The 15,980-nt window shown below is 44.3% G+C and overlaps 4 protein-coding genes across 11 annotated transcripts in view; 3 read left to right on the plus strand and 1 right to left on the minus strand.

The window, feature by feature from the left end:
- Positions 1-4,751, plus strand: ankmy2a (ankyrin repeat and MYND domain containing 2a). Of its 2 annotated transcripts, XM_026999592.3 has the most exons (11): positions 1-253; positions 700-764; positions 1,159-1,297; positions 1,459-1,557; positions 1,678-1,838; positions 2,136-2,350; positions 2,775-2,910; positions 3,021-3,149; positions 3,247-3,376; positions 3,533-3,636; positions 3,749-4,751. In XM_026999592.3, exons 1-11 carry the CDS (start codon positions 187-189, stop codon positions 3,767-3,769), a joined length of 1,266 nt encoding a protein of 421 aa, XP_026855393.2. In that variant the 5' UTR covers positions 1-186; the 3' UTR covers positions 3,770-4,751. The 2 variants fall into 2 exon arrangements, with proteins under 2 accessions (XP_026855393.2, XP_035390329.1); XM_035534436.2 differs by having other exon boundaries at positions 2-253; positions 3,533-4,751.
- Positions 4,325-10,542, minus strand: lrrc72 (leucine rich repeat containing 72). 5 transcript variants are annotated; one of them, XM_081700216.1, is made up of 7 exons: positions 6,549-6,586; positions 6,390-6,454; positions 6,187-6,254; positions 5,996-6,091; positions 5,421-5,534; positions 4,928-5,272; positions 4,325-4,462 (listed from the first exon to the last, which is right to left on the minus strand). In XM_081700216.1, exons 1-7 carry the CDS (start codon positions 6,564-6,566, stop codon positions 4,452-4,454), a joined length of 717 nt encoding a protein of 238 aa, XP_081556342.1. In that variant the 5' UTR covers positions 6,567-6,586; the 3' UTR covers positions 4,325-4,451. The 5 variants fall into 5 exon arrangements, 4 of the variants coding, with proteins under 4 accessions (XP_081556342.1, XP_081556343.1, XP_081556344.1 ...); XM_081700217.1 differs by lacking the exons at positions 6,390-6,454; positions 6,549-6,586 and adding an exon at positions 10,425-10,542; XM_081700218.1 differs by lacking the exons at positions 6,390-6,454; positions 6,549-6,586 and adding an exon at positions 7,858-7,994 and having other exon boundaries at positions 4,928-5,071.
- Positions 7,993-9,939, plus strand: sostdc1a (sclerostin domain containing 1a). Its single transcript, XM_026999536.3, has 2 exons — positions 7,993-8,197; positions 9,135-9,939. Exons 1-2 carry the CDS (start codon positions 7,993-7,995, stop codon positions 9,560-9,562), a joined length of 633 nt encoding a protein of 210 aa, XP_026855337.1. The 3' UTR covers positions 9,563-9,939.
- The window catches only part of crppa (CDP-L-ribitol pyrophosphorylase A), a 26,089-nt gene continuing 20,530 nt past the window's right edge, over positions 10,422-15,980 (plus strand). For 2 of the 3 annotated variants that reach the window (XM_026999479.3, XM_026999480.3), the window contains exon 1: positions 10,423-11,047. In XM_026999479.3, coding sequence (XP_026855280.2) covers positions 10,761-11,047 — 287 coding nt within the window. In that variant the 5' untranslated portion in view covers positions 10,423-10,760. Of the gene's footprint in view, positions 11,048-15,980 lie in introns of all 3 variants that reach the window. The other variant, XM_081700214.1, reaches the window with a different exon arrangement.

A 15,980-nucleotide genomic window follows, 5' to 3' on the forward strand; every position in this document is an offset into this window, starting at 1 on the left:
TGACACCCTTTAACGTGGTACAGTCCTCGTGGCAGCCTAACCCCGCGCGCTGTAACCGCGATTATGACGTAGTGTTACGTCGTGCGGGATTTGGCAGATTTAAGGAGTTTTTCATCGTAAATACTAATTGATTTAAGTACTGATTGGTTTAAGTACTGATTGATCTCTTTTACCGGACTAACAGTCATGTCTGCTCCGAAGAAGGGCGCCCTGTCCTGCGCTGAGAGGGAGCTGCTGGAGGTTCTGGCTGCAGGTAAACGCCTCGCTGGCCTTTGTGACTCCTTCCACTAAATAACTAGCAATATTCTAATATGATATATGTCATTTTAACTAGCTATATGTTGATATCAGTTGCTGGATAATTTAGTAGAACCGATTTAGCTAACGCTAGCTAGCTATCTTAGCTAAATGAACCGTCTACTTTACTAGCTAGCAGTAGGATTAAGAATAAACCATCTTAGCTGATGTTAGCTTATTTTTCAAACAACCTGTTAGCGTTGTGTTTAACTGACTAGCTGGCTATTGCTTGCTAGTACCAGAATAAGTACCAGAAGAAAATAAACGAAACTTTTTTTTCCATTTTGCTCGCTTGCTGATGTTTAGGCCGCTAACGTTATCTAGTTAGCTATCTAGGTCGATGGCATATGTTTGTGTAGCTGTGTGTAACTGTTTGGTGCTGTTATGTTGGATTACTTGTAGGAAATGCGCAGGAAGCCTCAAGGTTGCTTGGCTCCAGAGATGTCCGAGTCAACTGTCTGGATGAGGTTAGTTAGTCAGTCAGTCTGTAGAGAAAGTGCTACGATTACACCATTCACTCTTACTACATATCCATATTTAAATTGTGGGCTTTGACCAAAACACTGTTGAGGTGAATCTCCACTGCAAAGACGCTTTTTATTTGGGTATTATTAGAGTGAAGAGAATGTTTGCATGCTTTAGTAACCTACTAAAATCAGGTGTCAGTGACACTTGGCTTCCAAGTGGTTTGATTGTACTATATTTATTTAATATACAATGGAAACATTGTCTACTACACTGCTGTTTTGACCACCTCTACATCTTTAAGCACAGTACACTCCAGTTACTCCCTTTTCTTCAGAATCATCTTGAAGCTGAAATTGATCCATTTTTTGACATTGCTTTGCGCTTTCCCCGTAGTACGGCATGACTCCCCTCATGCACGCAGCGTATAAGGGCAAGGCAGACCTCTGTAAGCTCCTCCTGCAACACGGGGCAGACGTCAACTGCAATGAGCATGAGCACGGCTACACGGCCCTCATGTTTGCAGGCCTCTCGGGTATGGCCTACCCCTGCTCCTCCACACGCCTCCCTCTTGGCATTCCCTCTTTAAACCGTGTTTTATTACTCAAGCCAGTCTTCTAAAGTACTGGTGCTTGTCGTTTCAAACACTGCCAAGAAACACCCTGCGTGGCTTATTCTCTCTGTCTTGTGCTGAAGGGAAGACGGACATCGCTTGGATGATGCTGGAGGCTGGAGCTGAGACGGACGCAGTGAACTCGGTGGGCAGAACAGCAGCACAGATGGCTGCTTTTGTCGGTAAGCAGACGATGTTGGGAATGCCGTGGGTAACTCGGACCTTTAAAGATTCACAGTGGTTAAGCACCGAGTAGCTGAAGAATGTGTTCTCCCTCTCTCTCTCTCTCTCTCTCTCTCTAGGACAGCATGACTGCGTGACTGTTATCAATAACTTTTTTTCCCGGAAGAGACTCGACTACTACACGATAGCCCAGGGACTAGAAAAGGAGCCCAAACTGCCCCCTAAACTGGCTGGACCTTTGCATAAAATCATCATGAGCACAAATCTAAACCCGGTCAAGGTACTTTTAAATTAAACGTACGCTTCCATTGTGTTATAATTCTGTTCTTGGTTGTTTGCTAAGTGGGGGTCCCAGTCCAATCCTTTGGGACCCCTGAAAGTCCATATTGGTGCTCTGTACCAGCTCCCAGTACAGCTGTAGTAGGTCTTCACTGTTCATCAGTTCGTTCAGGTGTTTTGTGAAACCGAGTGCCGGATTGGCAAAAAGTGAATGAAGTTATTGGGGGATTTCTGGCATGTGAGCATGCATGGCGGACGTGACCTGGGCCTCCTCACACACGTCACTGTCGTCCCACAGATGGTAATGCTGGTGATGGACAATCCCTTGCTGTCGGATGCGGAAGCCCTGGAGAAGTGCCGTAAGGTGATGGCGCTGATATGCGAGAAATGCACCAAGCAGCAGGACATGAACGAGGTGCTGGCCATGAAGATGCACTACATCGGCTGCCTGCTGCAGAAGTGCAGCTCCTTCCTCAGAGAGCACCAGGACCAGCTGGACGGCCTCATCAAGAGGTCCAGAGACCTCTCTGAGGTTTTCCTGACTTTACACTGAGATTCGGATGCAGGAATGCCAGCAGCTATAGTACTGTTGTAAAGAGTTTGAAAGGCATATGCTCACAGGGGTGTGCGACATGTAACATCAAGAGCTTTAGTTCTTCTTTTTTTAGTCCAGTATATGAAACTGTTTGAGTATCTATAGATCAGTTCTGTGATCTCTGGTCAGGGCCTGCGCTGGTATTATTGGAATAAGAGTGCTGATTACAGATCTGTTTTAATAACTGTAATCTCTGATCCGGGGAAATGTGACCAGCACTACATTCGCATTGCTGCTCTGAGATGCTCGGAGTGAGCCCCGGTCCTGACCACCCCAGCTCACCTTAGTGAAGTTTTCATCCCAAAATGTGCATATATGCATTTTGTCGCCCCCCCCCCCCAGCCTTCTAAAAGGGCGGGAGAGCGACGGCTTCCCAGTGTTCCAGGAGAAATTCATTCGGGAATCTATTCGGAAATTTCCTTACTGTGACGCTACTTTGCTTCAGCAACTGGTCAGGAGTATCGCGCCCGTGGAGATAGTAAGTAATGCTCGTGTCTGCCCCTTGTGTTCAGGAGGAAAACCAGACCATAAACAAGAAAAGCTGCACCCATTCTCATCCGGATACAAATGCATATTTTTTTCCCATAGGGTCATGACCCCACAGCTTTGTCCGTGCTGACCCAGGCCATCACGGGGCAGATGGGCTTCATGGATGCAGACTTCTGCACCACCTGTGGAGAGAAGGGAGCAGAGAAGAGGTGCTCCATCTGCAAAACGGTAGCCCGGTCCCTTCGCAAGTCTTTATTCATATCCACATCGCGTCCCTGCCTGTGGCTGAGTGGTGAACTGATGGGTCACTGTCCGGTGTTCTCAGGTGATCTACTGTAACCAGGAGTGCCAGAGGCTCCACTGGTTCACCCATAAAAAGGTCTGCAAGAGACTGCAGGAACAGAGGGAGAAGAGAGAGGCGGAGTCAGCCAAGCAGGTGGAGAACCAGGCCAAAGGTAGACCAGCCTATAGTGTCTAAAGCTCCTTACATTTAAACGCTTGTCTACGCTGAAGCAGGGCTCTGCTAGAAAGTTTTTGTTTTTTTTTACAATATGAGAGCAGAAAAACAGTCCAGCACCAGTGTTGACCTGGTGCCTGTTTTGGTCTTGCAGAAGCTGAGGTGAATAAAGCACTGGAAGAGGTGACCAGCAACGTAGAGAATCTCTCTGTGGATCAGCGTGAAACTGCTAGCACATCAGATGTCCAAACAGAAACTGTTAGCTCAGAAGCTATTCCAATAAATGCACACTGAGTCTCATCGATTATACAAGGCTGTCATCTTCAGAGACCTTTTTCATTCTGAACGTTCTGATCTCTCCCATGTCCAGAGGCTGGGGACGGTCTTTTGAATGTTCCTGTCTGAGGAGGGACAGAAGTAAACAGAAGCCAACAGAACTTTACAAACATACATAATGGAGAGTTTGTCCTCATGTACCACGTTGTACTGTGTTGTTTTGGTCTTCTCATAGTAACATCATCCGTGTGATTTGCGTGTATGAAAACATATTGACTTGGGAGTATATTTATGAGAGGTTTATATGTTTATATGTTTCTGTTAAACTGCATAAAGATAGACGCCTATGCCTTAAAGTGCTGTCATAAATAAAGTAGTGATGTTCTAAGGAAGACAGCAGGAAGTGATACTAATAACTGCATAAATTCACAGCACAGTGGAGTTTGTACAAAGGTTCTGAAGTAGTCTTGGACTATTTAAAATTCACAGTGGTGTGAGAATGCTTGCTTGCCATGAGTGTTTAGACTTAACACTGCTCACTTTTTCTTTAGATGTATTTTGCTACAAGATAGAGAAAATGGGGAAGGAAAGTAGCAAATCATGAAGAATAAACACGGTAGCCTTCTGATGTTTATTACAGAGTGATATGTAGGCAAAGTGAAACCAGTTTGGGGGGTGGGGGGTGGATCAGTAAGGTGACAGTAAGGAAGTTGACTGCAGTTGAACTCCATGCCTCTAGGGGGTGCTGCTGGTCCACAGTAGAGAATTGCATGACTCATCTCTGTATGGACATGCGCTCATAGGTCCCCTAGCCATAAAAGTTTACAAAAAACAAAAAAAACCTATTATACCACTACAAGAGGAAGAAAGTTTTATTAATTAAGTAAAACAGGGATACTTTGACTTAGGAGACACTTTATTTAAAAAGAAATTAAAATGAAATTAAAAAATGGACCAACTCTTGCAATGTCCCAGCGGTGCTGGCAGTTGTACAGCACAGTGAAAGTGTAGGCTTGTGTATGACTTGCTTTCATCTGACCACAGGTTAATGTGCCCTGTACAATGTGCTTTACATAAAATGTGGACTCTTTTTCTGATGATTGCTAAGATGTGTAGTTATTTTTTTTATGTAATCTTTTATCCAAAACATACATTTAGTCCCAAATATGAGTTCCTGGACATAGACTTAGCACCCCTGTTATAGGAATGTCACAGCTGTGATTGTACTAATTTACCGGCGATTATAAATACTTTGAATATTTTAGTATGGTACCTCTTGGTGTTGATGCACCGTGAGCCACTTTCCTTCCTACAAGGGGCAGCGGTGCTCGTGTGTTGAAGGCGAGCGTGTTGAGTATTTGCTGTCTCTCAGGACAGAAGATGTGGAAGGCATGTCTCCTCTCCTCCTGCCTCACCTCTGACAGTCGCACATTCACCGTCACACACTCATCTGTCACGCTCTTAGGGCATGCACACCTGGACATTCTACTGCTTTTGACCACACAGCCTTTAAAACTGCTTAGCTCACCTTGCCTGTCTAATAACTGCACAGACGGCACGTGATGGATCACGTGCTTCCGGTATTCTGGATCTTGTGCAAAGGGATTCAGGAATAAATCTGAAATGTCGTGTGCATTGCAACAACTGGAATTACCCGTCAGTTGACTACACACATTTTGAAGGTTAATGATTATGGGATGTAAAGGCAGTGTTTGTGGATAGACAAAGATACAAAAGCAGGCGATGGAGTAAGAGAAGACACTCACTGATGGTTTGGAGGCATTGCATGTTCTTCAGCTCGGACACTGTCTCCTCAAGGTCCTTCATCTGGTTATTGTGAAGCATCAGGACTCGAAGGCAGGTCAGATGCCATAAAGCCCCTGTTTGTGTGCGTGTGTGTGAAGTTGTGCACGAGGAAAGGACAGTTTAATATGGCTTTTCTTAGATGTCAAGTTAGGCCTACACGTGACCTCTGTACCATCTTAGTCACATTTGAATTATGAAAGCACCTAATAATGTGAGTTATTCCATCAGATTTTAATATGGTTTATGAGTTCATCCTGGATAATCCAGCGGTTGATAACGCGTTTGCACACACATCTTGAACCAAAGCAACATTTGCATAGTGAAAGGCCGGGGATTAGGGCCAAAAACCTCAGAGGATTTGCAGTCTGGGTTAAAATTAGGAAGGTATGTTTATTCTCATTTTTTTTGTACAAACTGACCTACATAAATCTAACGCCACACAGATGACAGCAATCATCAACGTAATGACTGTTAAAAAAAAAACCAAGAGTAATATGTTTGAATTTAACATGTAATTTTATGGCTGTACCTGTACCTGAGATTGAGGTGATCTCGTTGTTCTGGAGGTACAGTTCTGCCAAGCAGCAGTTAAACATATGGCCATGCACAGCCTTGATCTGGAAAGTCAGAACTTTTCAGAAAAAGTACTGACTTTTATAAAAGGATGATAAAAATACACATGAAAGCAGTATGGAATGTAAATCTATGAATATATGATTATTTTACCGTTATTGTTAAGCCATATGCGTCTCAGCTGGGTCAATCTGGACATATCAGGAACACCAGGTAGACCCCTGAGAGAAGGATAATGCAGTGTTACTGTGTGTAAGATACACTTATCATCACATAACACCGATGACATGACAATACACTTTCAAATCAAAGAAACAAGTGCGGTTCTCTTCAGTTTCATTTGACAGTGACGTTACTTTCTTGCGAGGTAAAGTTCCTGGACGTGGATGTCTTTCGTAAAGCTGTGCGAAGGATCGTTTTCCTGCGGAAACAAAATCCTCTGAGAACCGAATCACGAGCATCTTGACAAAAATAATGATGCAGTATATTAGGTTGTCCGAAGAGGACTTCACTACCCTGCTGCTGTCGTCCATGCCTCACACAATAAACACACTGTTGCCAAGAAGCACACTGTGTTTGATAACAAAACAGAGCTGAGATGTAGCGGGATCACAGTGGGACATTCCAGAGTCCGTCAGAGGACAATGAGGGACTCGCAGGCTGTTCAGTGTTGGGTAAGAGTTTACCCATCCTAAACAAATCCAACCAAACAAGCAAATGCATAGCGAGACCAGTATAGGAGGAAGTGGTACACCACTTTAGATGGGATTACTAGTCTGTGTTGGAAGTAGTCCTAATCCGAGAGTTATTTGCATAAATCTATTATTGCCACAAGAGGGCATATATTTCCATGGAATATTAGTCATCAGCAGTCATGCTCCAGTTTTACTAACGGTATAGAGATATCATGAAAGACCACCATCTTACGTCTGCATCTTTTCAGATACCCTTACATCCACGTTATAGCTTTAGCAGTGTGACAGCACATTTCAGATAGGAGTCGATTTACATGGCGTCCTAACTATCTTTGCTTTCAGAATTAATAGAGTTCTTTTCTCTTTACAATCACTGTTTTCATCTGGTTTTAATACTCTGTGCTTGGGGGGAGTTTTATCTTTGTAATGGTTTCCAAGAATCGAAATCCATGTTGGACGTTTACTCTTTCACTTTATGAAAGGCAAAGATCTCACTGCTGATTACAAGTGAAACAAAGCTTTCCACATTTTATTGATTGAGACATAAAGGGAATCACTCAAGACTGCTGATTAGTTCCTGTAAAAAGAACAATATCTACATAAGAGGTTATGAAAATCGGCAAATATAGTTGTAAATGCTGTATCGTCGTAATGTATCTGTTGTCGTAATAAAGTGCTACCCAGTATTTACATTTTATTAGATTAGGTTATGTTCTATGTGGTTAAGCGACTGCTTCTGAATCAGAGTCACAGCACACCAAGACTGCATTGAAAGAGTCTGAGACCCAACGCCTGGACAATCTTAAACTAATAACACACCTTGTGTTATGGAGTATCACACAAGACAGCAGGAACAAAAACAGTGGCCCAAGTGTCCAGGTTACAGGCTGCACAGGACACAGGACTAATTTGAGACCACTGACCAACGCACTAAACATATAATGGTCTTCATATCAGATGCCATTATTTCTGAGCAGTCTCCCATAACGACAGTTAGTCTCTGAAGGCTTTCCCAGTGTGACCTACTTAACCATTTTATGTCCAGTATCTCTTCAGCATGAGCCAACATCACTGGTGACGTCAATGACCCCTCTCCTGACACCCCAGATGGGTGGGCGCGGTTACGCACCGGCGCGTGCAGCCACAGACGCGGAGATTCCGTGCACCTGAGCTCAGAGGAGGGCATATAAAGTCACGGCGGTGAAGAAGCCAAACTTCACAGCGTCGGTCCATCACCTCGCCACACGCAGCCCCGCACGCAGCCATGCACGTGAATGCGCCTGAGTCGTGCAATCTCTTGCTCTTATTCTGCTTCCTGCTGAGGAATTCTCTGGCTTTAAAGAACGACGCGACGGAAATGCTCTACTCGCACGTGGCAGATCCCGTGGAAGACGCGCCGGGCAACGCGTCGTTGAATCGCGCGCGAAGCGGCGGCAGGGGTTTAGAGAGCGCGCCGCCGGAGAGACGCGGTAAGCTGGCGCGCGTGTCTTGTGCGCGTTATTACATATACATTGTCGTAGATGCTTCGAATTACTGTGTACTATAATTATTATAGTCTTACAATTAGACCGTAGAAAAGAAAGAAAGAAAAAGAAAGAATTTGAATGTTAGGAAATACTGAAATGCGATTATGCATAATTAGAAACATCTAAACAACTGATTTGTTTCCTAACCATGCATGATGAAACAGCTCAGAGAATCTTGGCCAGTTTATTAACGGGATCATATGTATAGTTCTTACAAATGTCCTGCCTATAAATGCCCCGGGTCCCCTCCCACACACAATGCAAAGGTTTCTAATATTGTCAGCAATAAGGTGCCTGCTTGGTGAGCTGCAGTAACATCGGGGATAAGCCGATATGCATTACCTAACCCTTCATCACCCACTCGGGCTCGTTGTCACAGATGAGTCTTGACAGGTTGCAGGGGTGGAGGTGCACCCATCTCCACCCGTCTCCACCTGGGGCTACGTTGGCATTAAAACTCCCACTACCTGCAGCGGAGCGAGAGGAAGGCTCCTCTGCTCCCAATTCATCACAGCCTGTCACAGAGAAGGGGGCTCATTGTGTGCGGGGTGCCCACTGAAAGGCACTTGGCTTGGGTTGCACTGTCAGGAGCTGTAGCCTGAAGGCAGAACAATGCTCAGAGTATTACTATCAGCACCGGCCTAATCCTACAACGAGAGGCTCTCAGACAACATCCGTCAGGTTGCTAAAGTGTTTCCTCGTATGGCTTAGAAGGGCATAGCAGGTGGGACTCCAAAGTAAAGTGTTACAAGCATCATTCTTAGATACAGGACTTCATTTAGGTTAAAGTTTAAGATGAAGGCATTATGCGCTGTTCAGCCATTTCTGATACAAACTCATGTGAACAGCAGCGTCACATTTTCTTCCCATTTCGCTTCAGACCGAGACCTAGTGGGCTGCAGGGAATTGCGCTCCACCAAGTACATTTCAGACGGCCAGTGCACGAGCATCAGCCCCGTGAAGGAGCTGGTGTGTGCGGGCGAGTGCCTGCCAGCTCTGCTGCTGCCCAATTGGATCGGGGGCCACGGGCGAAGGGCGTGGGGCCGGGCGGGCGGGCCAGACTGGCGCTGCGTCAACGACAAGACGCGTACGCAGCGCATCCGTCTGCAGTGCCAGGACGGCAGCAGCCGGACCTACAAGATTGCCGTGGTGACCGGCTGCAAGTGCAAGCGCTACCTGAGGCAGCACAACGAGTCGGCGAACAAGCCAGAGGCAACGGCCCTGCCTCGGCGGAGTCACAAGGCCAAGGCCAAGCAGAGGCACCGGAGCAGCAAGGTGAATGGGAACTGGCATGAGTCTGAGTCCTGAGATTCCGGACTTGGAATGACGGAGATGCTGGATTACATGTGAACAAAAGACATAAGACAGAATTGATAACACATGGGGGGCGGGGGTTGCGCTGTGTCTCTGAGGGTGTAATGAATGTCTTCAACAAGCTCTCATAGGATCTAATCTTATGCCATCCATAATAATCCACAATGCCGGAGTTCCGCATTTGAATATATCTGAAATATTAACTGACCATGAACATCTCTCTGTGAGAAACCGTATCACTGGCCATGTGCAGTATATTGTATTGACAATTAGATAAAGCTGAATGTCTCAAGTTTGGGAATGGTAAAGTTATGTGTAAATACAGTCTGACTGTGTATGTAAATAAACAACATGGATGTATTCATATGCAATACCTGTGTTGCAAGATACTTACTTGTTAAAAATGTTATTAGCAAGTATCAATGAAATATATTTTTGTACTGTTATTTTTGGATATATATTCCTACATATATTTTATACATGCATTAGTAATTATATTGCACTATTCCATGTGATGGTATTGTTTTCATTCTGTTAGTGTGCAAGCATTAATTAGTAATAATTTGAAAGTATTGTATAGTTTTGTCCCAAAAAAACCTTGACTTGTAATCAGAAGGTTGCTGGTTCAAGCCCTGCCACTGCCAAGTTGTCACTGGTGGGCACCCTTAACCCTCAAGTTATAAATCGCTTTGGATTAAAACGTCAGATAAATGTCTGCCATGCCACACATTCATACTTTGTGCAATTAACTGCTAAAGTAGCAATGTGCATTTCCTTTTAATGAGTCTTTTGGCCGTCACTCACTCACTCTCCCTATCTCTCACTCACTCACACACACACACACACACACACTTACGGTGTTTTAGATGAATACGTCTATTAACGGTGTCTACTAACGCCACGGTGAGGACCACCACCACGGATTCAGTCCCATCTAAAGCCGTGGTCCTGAAGTCTATATCCATTTCAGAGCGCTATATTGTTTTTTCTTTGACCTAAAGCGGTTACTGAATCCTCACTAAAGCGCCGACAGAAGCTCTGTCTGTGGTGTTTACACCACTACTGCGCCTCTGCTGCTTCGCTACACACGCTAAAGCTAAGCAAGCCTGGGCTATCGGCACAGCGCTGATCCGGGGTCGGTTATATTAGTCCCGGACACCACGACGCTCTTCCAGGCGTATGGGCTCGGGGAATGACGTTAGCCTTGAGGCGGATAAACCATAGGAGACACGTTGGAAGAAAGGAAGAAATGCAAGGCGAGAAAACTACATCCGACAGGCCTAATGATCCTGGGCATCTCCTACACACCGGAGCGAGGCACAGCGACGAGAAGATGGGGCAAAGCGTGGTGGATTTTCCGGTAGCGGTAGTCCTGCCGGCCGGCGGCTGTGGGGAAAGGACGGGGCTGGGCACACCAAAACAGTTCTGCTCCCTGCTGAGGAGACCGCTCATCAGCTACACCATCGACACCTTCCACAGGTAACCGCTCATCAGCTACACCATCGACACCTTCCACAGGTAACCGCTCATCAGCTACACCATCGACACCTTCCACAGGTAACCGCTCATCAGCTACACCATCGACAACTTCCACAGGTAACCGCTCATCAGCTACACCATCGACACCTTCCACAGGTAACCGCTCATCAGCTACACCATCGACACCTTCCACAGGTAACCGCTCATCAGCTACACCATCGACAACTTCCACAGGTAACCGCTCATCAGCTACACCATCGACACCTTCCACAGGTAACCGCTCATCAGCTACACCATCGACACCTTCCACAGGTAACGGTAGGAGACACGATGCGGTCCGGGGCTGGGGCTTCAGGTGAAGAGTTTAGTGGTAGGATACAATAACAGATACAGGAATTACACACGTGGTTAATATTACATTAGTTATCAGACAGGTTAATGTTATATTAGTTATCAGACAGGTAAATGTTGCATTAGTTATCAGACAGGTAAATGTTGCATTAGTTATCAGACAGGTTAATGTTATATTAGTTATCAGACAGGTTAATGTTATATTAGTTATCAGAAAGGTTAATGTTGTATTAGTTATCAGAAAGGTTAATGTTGTATTAGTTATCAGACAGGTTAATGTTACATTAGTTATCAGAAAGGTTAATGTTGCATTAGTTATCAGACAGGTAAATGTTGCATTAGTTATCAGACAGGTTAATGTTATATTAGTTATCAGAAAGGTTAATGTTGCATTAGTTATCAGACAGGTTAATGTTATATTAGTTATCAGACAGGTTAATGTTACATTAGTTATCAGAAAGATTAATGTTGCATTAGTTATCAGAAAGGTTAATGTTATATTAGTTATCAGACAGGTAAATGTTGCATTAGTTATCAGACAGGTTAATGTTATATTAGTTATCAGAAAGGTTAATGTTATATTAGTTATCAGAAAGGTTAATGTTGCATTAGTTATCAGACAGGTAAATTGCATTAGTTATCAGACAGGTTAATGTTATATTAGTTATCAGAAAGGTTAATGTTGCATTAGTTATCAGACAGGTTAATGTTACATTAGTTATCAGAAAGGTTAATGTTGCATTAGTTATCAGACAGGTAAATGTTGCATTAGTTATCAGACAGGTTAATGTCATATTAGTTATCAGAAAGGTTAATGTTGCATTAGTTATCAGACAGGTTAATGTTATATTAGTTATCAGACAGGTTAATGTTACATTAGTTATCAGAAAGGTTAATGTTGCATTAGTTATCAGAAAGGTTAATGTTACATTAGTTATCAGAAAGGTTAATGTTGCATTAGTTATCAGAAAGGTTAATGTTGCATTAGTTATCAGACAGGTTAATGTTATATTAGTTATCAGACAGGTTAATGTTACATTAGTTATCAGACAGGTAAATGTTGCATTAGTTATCAGACAGGTAAATGTTGCATTAGTTATCAGACAGGTAAATGTTGCATTAGTTATCAGACAGGTAAATGTTGCATTAGTTATCAGACAGGTTAATGTTGCATTAGTTATCAGAAAGGTTAATGTTGCATTAGTTATCAGACAGGTAAATGTTGCATTAGTTATCAGACAGGTAAATGTTGCATTAGTTATCAGACAGTTTAATGTTACATTAGTTATCAGAAAGGTTAATGTTATATTCGTTATCAGACAGGTAAATGTTACATTAGTTATCAGACAGGTAAATGTTACATTAGTTTTCAGACAGGTTAATGTTATATTAGTTATCAGACAGGTTAATGTTATATTAGTGATCAGACAGGTTAATAGGCAGACGCATGTATCTGTAGGGCCTGATCATGAGTATGAAAAGTTGTGGTTCGGCAAGGAGCTCCCAGGAGAGGTAAATTGCATCGATTATGTGTACTGGAGAAAGGGGAAGTGCACAGCCTCAGTGATACTAGCTGAAGGCCCGCCTACTCTCCAAAAGGATGGTTTTGCTGTGGCACTCACATCCTCATGTGTCAATCACAAAACCGAGAGGATTCAAATGGACAGATTTGGGGCCCTGGGTAAGAGCAGAACAGGAAGGTTACAAGACACGTAGACCTGGTAGAAGAGCTTGAGGGATGGCAGGAGCAGGCTTTCGTTCCTTTTCCTGAGTCCCCCCTCCTAAAAAGGTTCCCAATGTGCTGTGGGCACGGGGGAAGAATGATGTAGAGTTGATTAAAGGGGTAGCACCAGTAAAAATCACACCTAAGTCAGATTACAGGCCCAAGCAACGTCAGTATGCCCTGAAACCAGAAGTCATAGATGGCATTAAACCAGTGTTCAAAGACCTCCTGGACACAGGAGTAATAGTGTCAGGCCCGGATTTGCCTGTACGACCACCAATTTTTCCTGTTAAAAAAACTGGGTCGTAATGAATGGAAGTTTGTACAGGACCTCCAGTCATTGCAGAAGTTAGACAAAGAGCTCCAAACGTCCCAAACCCGCACACAATCCTCACATCTATACCAGATAGTAAATGGTTCACCACTGTGGACCTAGCTAATGCCTTTTTCAGTGTTCCTGTGCATGATGGCTAGTATTAGTTTGCCTTTCAATTCGAGGAAAAACATACGTTCACAAACTTGTGTCAGGGGTATTGTGAATCTCCCACTATTTATAATGCTGCCATCAGAGACAGCTTAGCACCACTCCAGTTATCGGAAGGCCATGTGCTATTGCAGTATGTCGACGATTTACTTCTGGCTGCACCCACTCAAGAACAGTGTGAAACAGATTCCTTGCGCCTACACATGCACTTGGCTGAAACTGGCCACCGAGCCAGTAGGTTGAAGCTACAATTTGTACAGCCAGTAGTAAAATTCTTGGGTCATATGATTTCTGGAGAGGGGAAGGCATTGGCCACTGACCGTTCATCAGCCATCGCTCGCATTCCAAGGCCTACTACCAAACGCCAGCTGCTTTCATTCCTAGGAACGTGCTCATATTGCCGCACCTTCATTCCTAATTACGCACAATTGGAAGCCCCGTTGAGATCCATAGTCCGAACAGGGGGATCTGAAACTAAGCACTCCGTGACCTGAAGCCCAGAGATTGGGTGGTGATTAAGGACCTTAGAAGAAGCTGGTGGAACATAGTGGCTGGGGCCAGCACAGGTTCTCTTGACCACTTACACCCCCGTTAAGGTCCAAGGAAGGAAAACTTGGACGCACGTGTCGCATTGTAAGAGAGCCCCTGATCCAGAGAGGTGATAAGGTGACTCACCCAGGGGGTAGTAGGGAGGAAAAGGCCGCGTGCCACCCTCTCGTCCCTAAGGTATCAAGACCGGTCGACCCTCACCTCCCTCGACAGGATGCTAATCCTTCTGTTATTGGCCCTGATGGGCGCAGAGACTAGTGGCTCCCCCAGTCAGAGTCCTTATTCCATCAGAGACAGTTCAGGACAAAATCTCAAGTAGGACATAACGAGAAGCGACCATGCCTCACTGTTGGCATGGATATAATCTGTGGGACCCCCCGGACGACCCCAGGGCAACAATGGGTTGCGCCCTAATACCTTGCAAAAAATAAACAGGCTGTTATGGCAGACACAACTTTTAGCAAACGAAACTGAAGTTGCTTTAGGAACAATAGACAGGGAATTGTCCACCATTCGCACCACTGTCCTTGAACACAGGCTTGTTCTCGGCACAATTTTAGCAAAGGAACAGGGAGTGTGCAAGGTGTTGGGCACTGTCTGTTGTTTTTACATTCCAAATGCTCACCACATCTTAACAGCCATGAGAGATGGTTTACCTCCCCATCCAGAAGCAGAACTTCAGCAGCAGTCGGGCCCATGGGGTCAGCTGTTACTCCAAATTTTCCTCCGTTATCTGTGTGGTAATTATTGCTCTTGTGTGTTGCTCTGTGTGTGTCCTGTTGTTCCAGGGTTATAGCCCAACTAGTCATTCCATGAGTGTAGTAGCTCAGTGGTTAAGGTACTTGACTGGTAATCAGAAGGTTACTGGTTCAAGCCCCACCACTACCAAGTTGGGCACCTGAGCAAGGCCCTTAACCCTCAATTGCTCAAGTTGTATTTGGTCATAATTGTAAGTTGCTTTGGATAAAAGCATCAGCTAAATGCCATAAATGTAAATTTCGCTATAACGGGAAGGTAGATTCCCTGGAGCTGCAGGATGACTTTGACCCCGACTAGGAACCAGACTTAAGCCCTCTTTCCGCCTGGATGATGGATCCAGATGTTTAGAAATGCATTTATGAACTTTATTATTATGCATGTTACCTGTTTAAGGACTACCTTCAAATAAGCTTATTTACAAAATCATGTTAGGTAGTGATAATGTGTGATATTATCAAAGGGGGGAAATGTGAGGGAAAATGCTTAATGCTTGCTTAAAAGAGGAAGTAAGAAATATGTGATGTTTATGTGACCTTTGCCCTTGTATTGATCAGTCTGCCAGAAAGGCGAACAGTCAAGTGATGGTGCAGCTAATGAAACAACAGAAGTATCACAGTTTTCGCTTAGCTGTTGCTGGGCAGGGGTGCAGCAACAGGGAGTAACAAACTGTTCTTAGCAGGAAAGAATGTTCAAAGACGGTTGAGATGCCTGGCACTTGGAGTTACGAGATTAGCACATGAGAGAACAGCGGGGAATGGTGGGGGTATATGAACTCATGTGAGAGAGAGAAGAGAGGCTTCTTTCCCTCGACGCATAAGGGACAGAACCAATAAAGCTCGCTCATCTGCACATCTGGCTCGAGTCCAATTGATTTTTCATCCACAGGTGTCTACTACAACTTGGACTAACGTTATGTAACTAATGCTATAAAATCAAAATCTGTTATGCATATTTTGCTGAATCTGATTTAAGCGCCAGATTGTCACATGTAATTATTAGAGTCAAAAATAAATGGAAAACAATTATGCCACTATTAAGCCCAGAAGCAGACATCAGTACTTGTCATA

The sequence above is a fragment of the Electrophorus electricus genome, chromosome 17 (assembly GCF_041902795.1).
Source record: "Electrophorus electricus isolate QZ-2024a chromosome 17, ASM4190279v1, whole genome shotgun sequence".
NCBI classification, from domain to species: Eukaryota; Metazoa; Chordata; class Actinopteri; order Gymnotiformes; family Gymnotidae; genus Electrophorus; species Electrophorus electricus.

Coding starts and splice junctions, on each gene's coding strand:
- ankmy2a (XM_035534436.2), top strand. CDS start 187: ATGTCTGCTCCGAAGAAGGGCGCCCTGTCCTGCGCTGAGAGGGAGCTG. Junction 765..1,158: donor GAGTCAACTGTCTGGATGAG/GTTAGTTAGTCA, acceptor CTTTCCCCGTAG/TACGGCATGACTCCCCTCAT. Junction 2,351..2,774: donor CTGGACGGCCTCATCAAGAG/GTCCAGAGACCT, acceptor CCCCCCCCCCAG/CCTTCTAAAAGGGCGGGAGA.
- sostdc1a (XM_026999536.3), top strand. CDS start 7,993: ATGCACGTGAATGCGCCTGAGTCGTGCAATCTCTTGCTCTTATTCTGC. Junction 8,198..9,134: donor CGCGCCGCCGGAGAGACGCG/GTAAGCTGGCGC, acceptor ATTTCGCTTCAG/ACCGAGACCTAGTGGGCTGC.
- lrrc72 (XM_081700215.1), bottom strand. CDS start 7,994: ATGGCTGCGTGCGGGGCTGCGTGTGGCGAGGTGATGGACCGACGCTGT. Junction 6,255..7,857: donor GTCTGTGGCTGCACGCGCCG/GTGCGTAACCGC, acceptor TCCTTCTCTCAG/GGGTCTACCTGGTGTTCCTG. Junction 6,092..6,186: donor CATATGGCTTAACAATAACG/GTAAAATAATCA, acceptor TTTTCTGAAAAG/TTCTGACTTTCCAGATCAAG.